Genomic DNA, 10358 nt, shown 5'->3' with positions numbered 1-10358 from the left:
TGCATTAAAATACCTGGATCTTCTTTGGGTCTTCTCTTTGTGAGTTTTGGTGAATGTAGCACCATCATCAGGTCAAAATGTGTCCAATACCTTGATTAATGACCAGAAACCCACAAAACTAATGATGTTTCCAGCAGCCATCAATGTTAATTAGCAATTGTTAGCATGCTAACACACTAAACTCAGACTTGAACATTGTTTAAAAGTGTATGCTTAGCATCAGCATGTTAGCATTGCCATTGTGAGCATGTTAGCATCCTTTTGTTGGCACTAAGTTCAAAGCTGTGCTGTGTAAATACAGAGCCGTTTGAAGACTTATAGATTTAACCCTCCGCTGCTATTGCTCTGAAAATTCCCAGACAGACAAGAAAGGAGTGGACTCAATCAGAGTTGGGGGTATTTTCCAGACAGTTTCAATAACAAAGACAATCTACTCTGGCAGAGAAGCACCTCTGTGACTTCCAACGTAAACCATTTCAATTGCGCTTAATCTCCCCGGTTCACTGGTTTCTTAAGCTGAGACTGAGCTCTTTTTTGCTGTAAATACCCAACATCTGTATATTTAACAGTGCATACATTGTCTGGAGCCTGCATGTTTTCCAGTACATCGTTCAAAACCGCTTCATGATATATAAAGAAAGTGGCTTGTTGGAGGTAAAAAACATCTTTAAATCAAATGAAGCGCTGCCCACTCCAGAGTGAACACAATCTGCACAGGTTTAGTGTTCCTCCTGTCATTTTTTTAGCTGTTTGAAACAGTCTAGTGCTTGCTGCAAAAACACATTTGTCCTCGGTGAAAACATCTTTGAATGAGTTGCTGGAGATATTCTCTGGCGGGTTGTTAATCCTCCCACTCAGACAAAATATCTCACTGCTATTAAAGCTTCTGAGACAATCTCCAAAAACACGTGAATGAGGCCGCGATGTGATGAATTCTGGGTCTTTTAAAACGGCAGCTGGAAGAGACATTTCTTTTTACACTCACGGAGGAGGAGATAGTGAGAAAAGGCCTCCATTCAAGGCGCTCTGGCTGCGTTGTAGTAGATATGGCACGGCTGTATAAGATCCTGTGGCTTGTGTCTTCACAGAGGCCTGTCAGCAAACATGCCGCCATCGTCTGCCTGCGGGCCTGTTTGTCTTTGAGGCCACGATCTCCACGCATCACTCAAAGTAAAGCTCCTCCATTCAGCAGCACGAGGACGAAATACTGATTCAGTCCTGCACAGGGAGATACTTTCTATGAACAAACCGCTTTTGTCCAGATTCTGATGCTGCTCTATCCTTCAATGTTCCTTGGTAGTTTTATAATAAAACACAGACGTGTGGCTGCAGTTCAGAACAGTTTTGATATTCTAGCATTTTCAAAAGAATAAACTGATACCATTGTTTAGGAAAGGAAAGAGGAAGGATTGTTATAATAATAAACTCTTCACTAAGCACCATCTTTATTGCATTAAATTCAACATGCCAATAGAATATAACAAGGTTTCCAACAAAGTTTTAGCAATATTAACACTTGTACAATTATTTTCCCACATTTTTCACTCACTCTCAAGCACACATTCACACCTTAGCATACTGCTATTCAACATAAAACAAGATATTTGCTAATGAGACTGCCACGTGGTTAAAGAATAAGTGATGTTTTGTATTTTTCTTATTATTCTACACATCAAATGAAAAGACCAGCAGTGAACATTACAAAGTCTCTAAAAAAATCCTCACATTTCAGTAACATTTGCAAACTAGAGTGCCCAGCCTTTCCACAAAATAAATGAGACTATTTTAAGTTGTTTTTTTTAAATAAAATGTAAAATTTGTGACCAGCTTTTTAAGATTTCTTTCTTCAGAAGGACTCAACAGACTTGGGACTGAGAGTGTCAGACGGGTGTAGGAGCTGTATAATAGTGAGAGATGAACACATAATTGTCTTCTCGTGATATTTGTTGACAATAACAAAAATACAGAATATCTTATCCTTAATAAAACTGTAAAGACTAATCATGTGCACATAGTAATAACACAAAGCAGAAAAAAACAAGACAAAGACAACAAGGGGCAACAAAATGCATTTCAAGCAGTAAATTCAAGAAAAAAATGTATATGAACACAGTACTTTTTTTGTGTTTGTTAAGGCAAAAAATATATTTTTGCTGTGGATTTAGGCACATTTGTAGAAATACATCATCAAGTAAATCTGAGGATCTCAACAGTTTAATGTACAAAATATGTGTAAACTTTTGCATTTATTTCCAGTAAATGCAACACAAGACTATAGCAGTGATTAAACACTTGCACCAATTGCACTTTTTAAGTCAAGAGTTAAGAGTTGTTTTTGTTGTTGTTGTTGTTGTTGTTGTACAGTACAAGGAGAGATGTTTGCTGCAAAACTCCTGCAGATAGCACTGGGAAAGGGAGATTTCAACCCCTGAAAACAGGAAGAAAAATCATGTTAATGAGATGTTAAAATTCAGGCATTCAAAATGTAAAATCACAAGACTTTACACAGAATCTCTCTTATGAAATGTCATACAGTACCTTGTTACTCGACAGTTGCGTGTCTGAACATAAACTCCTGTGTACATGATATCACATCTCACTATGTTGTTGGTGAAATCTGACTCCAGGACGTGGGAATTGGGATTGACGGTAACCTGAAAAAAATAATGAATAAAAACTGAGCAGCACTACAAACAGGCTAGGTAAATAGACCTCCATGTTGAGACATAAAATCCATAATCAGTTGATTTCATGCAAAAGAACAGTTGATGTAAAGTTAACTTGACGTGTGTTACCTTTAAAATGTAGTTTCCTGGAGGCACGTCAGTGATGTCGATCCATTGACAGTCGATGTTGGCAGCGTAGATGTCATGACATCCTGGACTCAGTCCCTGAAAACACAAACCAAACACCCCTCAGTCTGGTTTAAGCTCTTCATGAGACTTTGACTACTTTTTTTCCTACGAGTGCTGCAAATGAAACACATTTGAGTTTTAGTTATACAAACAGTTCTTTGGAAGTGAAGCTGTTATAAGAAACCAGCACTAAGCAGTGCAAATCACGTAGCTCAGACAACAGATATAATAAATATTCCTATGTCCTCAGGATGCTTTTTTTTTCATTTTTCACTGGCGCACTCTTGAGTTTAACTTAGAAAATCTTTTTCAGAAAAGAAAATCCCTCTTGTAACTGTACAGGGCTCAAATATTCTGTTTCACTGGGAAAATATGTCACAGTACTGAGGATAAAGATGCTCTACCTTCCACTTCACAGGGATTTTAAATGTATTTTTGAGTCTCATTCCCAGGTCGTCAAATACTGATGCTGCACCCAAAGTATTTGATGACCTAGGAATCGAACTCTGACCATTTGCAAAAGTTATACCCCTTGGTTACTGTTGCTATGTCCGTCAAGCTTTCAGGACCATCAGCAGCCAAGATCGTAAATCATCCATAGCAAAGACTGATGTAGCACATGCTATAGGCTACATCTGAATTTTACTGTACTGTGACTTATTGTCAAGGACTGAAAGTACTGAAAGAAGGAGATGAAAGTGAATCATTCATGAAAACGATATCGCTAGGCTAATTCACCTGCATTATTGTCCTTTTGCCGACTCCGGTGAACCCGAGGCTAACGTACATGGTCAAAATGCTATACGGGTTGGAAGATAAGAAGTTAGACTCTAGTTTCACACTTCATTAATTGGAAACACAACATGATCATTTATATTAGCAGTTGATGTGAAATTTATAGAATGTTAGGCAAAAACCGGCCAATGTGGGGTTCAGTGACGCTAGCTATTAACACTGTAAAGTCCTGTAGGCTAATATGTTAAGCTCCTAGCAACATTGCTAGCTTGCTTACGTGCTAATTTTACAGATGGTGTCATTAACATAAGTTTGTTGGACTAGTTCTGCACTAGCAGTGGTAAGAATACTGATTGCCAGCAACCATAACTGTTAAAACCGGTTTGGGTTATCTCATCTAACATAGCTATACAATTGTTAGTCATCTCATGTTTGCTAGCTAGCAGCTTAACTTGGAGCAGACACGTGTGTCCGCTGATCTTGGAGATATTAAGTTGGAATAGGGGTCTTCCACACTGTGTAATCCACAGCCAGCAATGCTCCTCTTGTTTTTTGAGTTTAGGAAAAGGGGAAAAAATGATTCCTCCTGCTAAACTCTTAGGGTACCTGGTGTCAGAGTTATGCACACCGTGTCACCTTGTTGCTCAGAGCTCAAAGCTTGATGGACCTTCTTCTCTTAGTAACAGTTGCTAAGCTATGATCGGACAAGAAACATTCCAGGGAGGAGTTTTGCAAACGGTCAATTAACATCCTTGAATGATCATCGTGGCTAGGACATTCAATTTTCCACAAAAGGTCTGTGGTAAAATCTAGAGGTGTGGAGTTGGCAAGACGTGGGCACTTACTAAGCAGAGGAATAAAAGATCTGATAAAAGGCGCTAACAAGTTGCCATATGATATTGCAGACTGGGAGACTGCAGCCGAGGGAGCTAACAACAAACATGTCAGCTGTTAAGTTTGTTTGATGCATAACAAATACGTAACAAACTTCCCAGTGATTGAGTGAAAGCTACAATGAGCAATTATTGATAATAAAGGATTTAGCTGTTTGATCAAACACTTGGATCAAACACGTAGAGCTCCTCAGTCATGGTCACCAGACTGGAGCTCATGACTGAATTAACTCCAGCTGGGATTGTTATACTGAGTACCACAGTTCTGAATGGTCATCTGTGTAAGGTGACTTTTAGGGTGTGAAAAAACTTTGTGCACAATTATAACAAACCAGGAATTATTCCAACCAAAACAAAACTCCTACATTCAGTTCAATACAAACCAAGTAACAGATGACTTTTAAAAAAAGAAGTCATTTGGCGTTAAAACATTTTCCGCAGGTCTTAAGTGTGAAGAAGGTTTGCTACTATTTGTATTTTTAACATTCTGCCTGTAATGAGCTAAAACAGAAATACTAGACTAGGGACTTCACACAATATTACTTATTATGAGATAACTGTGATTGTTTCTGATTCATCTTTCCTGATTTCCTCAGGTCTAAATCTTAGCTTAGGGTTCTAGTCCCTCATCAGTGTATTGCCTACAGTAGATAGCGGCCGACATGCACTCAGATTGGAGAAAGAGGCAAAAGTACCGGCATTGAAGCTAAGCTGACTGCTGTGGACTGATACAGCAGCTAAATGTATTTACCAGGATAAGACAGTCATGTTTACGTTTAGGGGGGAACTTGTGTCGTTTTTTTGTATTTTTTAAAGCCACCATACTCTATTGACAAAATTAGTAATTTTACCTCACAGAATGCGGTCCACCAATACCTTGATTGGTTAGTTTCTTTGTGTTATTGTGTAGCTTTGGTAAATCTGAACTAACCCTTTAAAACTTTAAAGTCACACAATATCCCAAACTGACTTACTGATTGTGGCAGCAGCAGGCCATCTGATTACATGTACTGCAAGGTAAAATTACTGTTTTTTTCCAAGGGGTCTGGTGGCTTTGAAGAGTGCAGAGATAATAGCTTCAGTTCCACATCAGAAAGAGCTGTCTGATGGTAAAGCACTCCAAAAATTCTTGAATAGCGTACACTTACACTGATATTATTTTTAGGCGGCTAACATACATTAAGCTGCTGCCCCAGCAGTACATTGTTTAACTTCTGTGCCTGCTTCTCCAAACTGGGGGCGTGCCGACCACCATCTACTGCAGGTAATACACTGACTATGGATAAGTAAATCCAACTATCCCTTTACATCTTATACATGTATATATGTACATATATATGAATATATGTATATTCATATACAGTGCCAGAGTATTTTACCTGTGTATGAGACGTGCAGGCGTATCGCCGCCTGATCCCGGGGTCACAGCCTGTATCCTCCAGGCAGAAACTGGCCTTGTGCCCCTCGGCCACTTTACGTCCGCTGACGACGTCCAGCAGGTCGTAGTTACTGAAGGCGTCCATGCTGTGGTAATGTCTGGGAACACAATAGAAAACAATAAGAGCTTCATACTTGAGGCTCCAACAGGGTTCAGGGATGCTTTTAAACCCACAATTATATGTTCTTAAGTGAATTTTGAGGGTGTGGTGTTTTAATGGTGAATCCTAGTGTAAGGTCATTTCATTTTTATTCTGGTTTAACTCACTGGTGACAGCTGTGCCAGTCCCACTGATATCTCGGCTTGACAGGAAGGAAGTCAGTGGTTCCTTGGTTCTTCACTTTCTGGGGGAACCGCAGCAGGACTCTGAAGTCGATGTCTCTCACGTTGGGTCCGTACGCCGACCTTGGGTGGATCAGAGGGGAAACGGGCATAAGCGTAAGAGTTGGAAAGTGCTGCTGGCTGAGCTCCCGGGGGCTTGTTTTCAGAGTGCAAAGGGTTTGTTCCATTGTACTTAATGCTTTTGGGAAAACCAACCCAGAACATTTATGTCTTGGCAGGACATCATGTTGGAGAATCACAGCTCCATAATAACATCAAACAGTTTGTGTAACTCTATCAACAGAACAGTTGTCCACATTGAAAAGTTATACACATGTCAATGAAACTTATTGTGAAACAAGTAAAAGTTATGTTCAAACAAGTCAAATTAACCTTCAATGAGCAGTGAAAACAAAGGAAACTGTGAGTCGAGTGTGTGTCTGCTTCAGTGTCTACGTGAGGAAGTGAATCACTTTTGGCACACAGATTACCTGGCCAGACAGTTCTCCTCAGCTGCACAGCGGAGCGCAAACATCTGCATGCGCTGAATATAAGCACCTGCTTGGATGGCATATGGGTCTGGCACCAGGTCTGGCAGTCCTGAGAGAGAAGATTAAAGGGAAAATCCAAGGGTTTTTTTTGTAATTCTGATATCTTAATTTTGCCAGTTTATTCGTGCTGAGAACAAATCACTGTCACTGACATAGACATAGACAGAGTCCAGGCTGAAAAATAAGAACTGCTGTTTTGTGTTTGTTGGCATATTTCAAAGTGTTTTACATTCCTGAGCTGTCAGTCTGGGATCCAAAGCCCAAATAAGATTTTTTCCCTTCTTGTCATTCAGTTTCAGTTTTTCCCCTCAAGTGAGAGAGACAAACTGGCTTTAAATACTCATAAACCCAGCTGATTTAAAGCGTGATAATTGCTATAATATCACATAAATACACAAAAATTAAGAAGCTTAAACTTTTTAGGAGACATACCATTTTGGAAAAACCTTGTCCCATATCCTGTGCCAGGTGGACGGCGCGTGCGGGCCACTGACCTTCCTCTCGTGGGATAGGCGTTGTAGAAAACAGAATTCCTGTGGTTTTTAAACGGGTTTCGAGGGTCGTCGTTAACCATGTTCTCTCCATTACCGTTCGCATCGTTTGAACCGTCCTCGCTGAGTGCAGGAGGTGCAGCAGGAGCCACAGACTCCCTCTCCTGCGTTGTGGGATTCGTTGAGATGGATTGATCCGTCTGCGCGGCTTGCCTGGAGACAGGCATCGCCTCTGGCACCGTGCGTAAAAGTTGCGCACCGGGCCCCGGTTCTCCTCCTCTGGTGTGCATTGCATCCACACCTCCTCCTCTCCTAGCTGGGAAATCATTAAACCTCCCCGATGCAGAGGCGTTGATGGTGTTGGTGAGTTCAGGGTAAAAGCGTCGCGCGCTCATGTAACCTGCAGCACCTTGAGGGCGCTCCGGCTGCTGCCTGGCCCCTGACGCACGGCCGGTAAAAGGCGCGTACTGTCGAACATCGCGTCCTGGCGCAGTAGATCCAGACTCCGTACCGTGTTCAGTCCTGAACTGTCTGGACTCAACCTGTCCGGGTCTTACCAGCGTCGCTCCTCTGTGCGCTCCCGGCATCTGGCTCCTGGTGCCATCCCACCTGCCGCTTACAAGAACCCTCGACTGGCTTCTGGACCGAACCGGAGAATGGTACTCTGATCCGGTGCTGATTAAACTATAAACCTGCCCGTTGTTCTCCCACTGGATCCGGTGCCGCCAGGGTCCAGCTGTGCGCTGCTGCTGTTGCCCAAGGATGAAGGGAAGTTGTCCATGAAAAAAGTAGAAAAATAAGAGCGACCATTTTGCCATGGCAATAGAACTGAAAAAATAAATTCCTCTTGTAAATCAATGACAAATCAGTTTATATGACATGAATTGCGCGCACAGATGTGGATGAAAAGTAGAAGTGCGCTCTCAGTTCCAGCACAGAACAACATATCAGTTCTCAGGAGGTCTGACAAGTGGAGAGGAGAGGAGGGCTGCAGCTTTTTTTTCTGCTCATTTATCCAATTCAGCACAGTTTCTTACGCAAAGTCAAACTTTCTGGCGAGAAAGTTTAACCCCTGCCTCTCCGTTGCGAAGTTCTGTTACACAAGACTTGCACTAGTTTGCTTAGTAAACTTTACGCACGGGTGTTAACTGGAGTCATCTAAATGTTACTGTTCAATCTGGCTATTGTCAAGAACCAGTCCAACCAGCAAAGGAAAAAACAAGGCTTATCTATTTTTTCATTCAGTTTAATCAGTTCTTCCTCTAAAATATAAACTACTGGAGAGAATTAGTGAGAATTGCTTGAATTAAAATATCATCAGAAAACCTAAATAATTAAATATTTTCTCATTCAATTGTTGCACATTCAATTTATCAACATCAAGATCGATATCAGATGGGTTCTTTATTGTTATTTTATTTTATTCTATTTTTTTTTTTTACAACATTTACTAACATTGCAACAACTTTGGAGAGGCTGCATGTCTTGATGACCTCGTGCAGGACTGAACCTCCACCACACGGCGGCAGGATGCATCTGTGTGTCACCATCCTGCCCACAAGGATGCTCCTCAGGAGCTTTTTTTGTGGTCTGTGGTTTCCAAACAGTCCCAGCACTACCATGTTAACAATTTAATTATTATTTTGGCTAAATTCCATATTAATGGGATTTAAAAGAAACAATATATTTAAACAATTATTTTCCTCTGACAAAGATAGCAGCTAAACTTACAAATGTATGTCACATCGACAAAATTCCTGATTATCATTTTATTTTTTAACATTTAGAGAAACAATGTATTTAGATGTTTCATGCTTCCTGCACTAAAAATATATCTAAAGTAAAACTACATTAGAGCTTTCACTTTAGTTAGATCCAGTCAAACCAAATCTATCAGGGGGATGAGGGGTGCCCCCTGCCCACCCAGGAGAAACAAATACAAGATATCTAATGTTCAAAACTGATAAACATCTGTTGTTGTTGTTGTTGTTGTTGTTGTTGTTGTTGTTGTTGTTGTTGTCATGTTGTTGTTTTTTGTACATTTTCAGTTTAAATTTTGACTTTGATGCATTCTGTTTTGTTTTGCACTGGAGTACAAGTACAAGTATCTCAAAATTGTACTTTATTACAGTGCTTTCAGTGCTTTAGTAAAAGTACTTAGTTTAAATTCCACCACTGGTTACAGAGGCTGTCAGACAAACTGAGCTCATTCAGTTTTCACAGGTTCTGCTTATATGAAAGCTGGTCAGTGGCACATAAGGTAAAATAAAAATTTACCTCATGCATAAAAAATGAAAAAGGTAAGGTAAATAAGGTAAAATAAAAAATTTCAAGTGGCCCTTGTCGCTTGTCAGGCCGCCATTGTAAATAAGAATTTGTTCTTAATGACCTGCCTGGTTAAATAAAGGTGAATGAAAAAATATGCAGATTTTCTGCAGCTCCTCTGCATCTATTGGGTCTATGAAAGACTTTTGGCAACTGAACCAGCTGCTGTAACTTAAAAGTGAATACATTTTTTTAGTCTCACGGCTCTTCTAGACTTTCCAAATGTTATCGGACCAAATGTATCAAATTATGACAAAAATGTGTTTTTGTCAGTGGAGTCCAGTGGCTGTAAAAAGGGCATAGCTATTGTTTAGCCACTTTCCATTCCACAGCAATACGTTGCTTAGCTTCCGTGTCTGGTTTTCCAAACTGAGGCTTTCAAAATAAATTGGCCACTGATTTACAAATATTTCTTTACCAATGTGAGTCTATGGGAAAAGCCTTTCTGGGGAATCATGTGATGCACCCTGAAAGTGTCATTTCACAGTTTAACCACTACGGTAAATAGGTGTCAAGCCTCTGGGCTTAATTCACTTCAAGACATTTCTAGCAGTTTTGCAGCAGGTTTACTTTAAAACGAGGTTAACAACACTAAAATAAAGTAGCCTTTTTATTTTGGGGTTACTTGTCGAGTCAGGTATGTCGTTTTAAAACGTAAATTTAAAAAGGGAAGGGGCCTAAATGGGTTACAGGGTTACAGATTTTGCTACTGCACCACTGCCATTTGGTGCAATAATTAAACCCTCTAA

General features: G+C 40.3%; 1 protein-coding gene across 1 annotated transcript; it reads right to left on the bottom strand.

Annotated features, from left to right (window-relative positions):
• Window positions 1–1448: 1448 nt before the first annotated feature.
• LOC131980247 (protein-lysine 6-oxidase-like) lies at window positions 1449–8102 on the bottom strand. Its single transcript, XM_059344462.1, has 7 exons — window positions 7226–8102; window positions 6734–6842; window positions 6189–6326; window positions 5863–6019; window positions 2796–2891; window positions 2539–2654; window positions 1449–2428 (listed from the first exon to the last, which is right to left on the bottom strand). Exons 1-7 carry the CDS (start codon window positions 8100–8102, stop codon window positions 2422–2424), a joined length of 1500 nt encoding a protein of 499 aa, XP_059200445.1. The 3' UTR covers window positions 1449–2421.
• Between the last annotated feature and the right edge of the window lie 2256 nt (window positions 8103–10358).

The sequence above is a fragment of the Centropristis striata genome, chromosome 11, assembly GCF_030273125.1.
Source record: "Centropristis striata isolate RG_2023a ecotype Rhode Island chromosome 11, C.striata_1.0, whole genome shotgun sequence".
NCBI classification, from domain to species: Eukaryota; Metazoa; Chordata; class Actinopteri; order Perciformes; family Serranidae; genus Centropristis; species Centropristis striata.
Note: the sequence above shows the minus strand (reverse complement) of the source record. Positions and strands in the feature narration are given on the sequence as shown.

Bases quoted from the DNA above. Each gene is read 5' to 3' on its own strand.
- LOC131980247 (XM_059344462.1), bottom strand. From the start codon at position 8,102: ATGGCAAAATGGTCGCTCTTATTTTTCTACTTTTTTCATGGACAACTT. The intron at 6,843-7,225 runs GTATGTCTCCTA...CTTCTCTCTCAG, and splicing joins GACAAGGTTTTTCCAAAATG to GACTGCCAGACCTGGTGCCA. The intron at 2,655-2,795 runs GTAACACACGTC...TATTTTTTTCAG, and splicing joins CAGGAAACTACATTTTAAAG to GTTACCGTCAATCCCAATTC.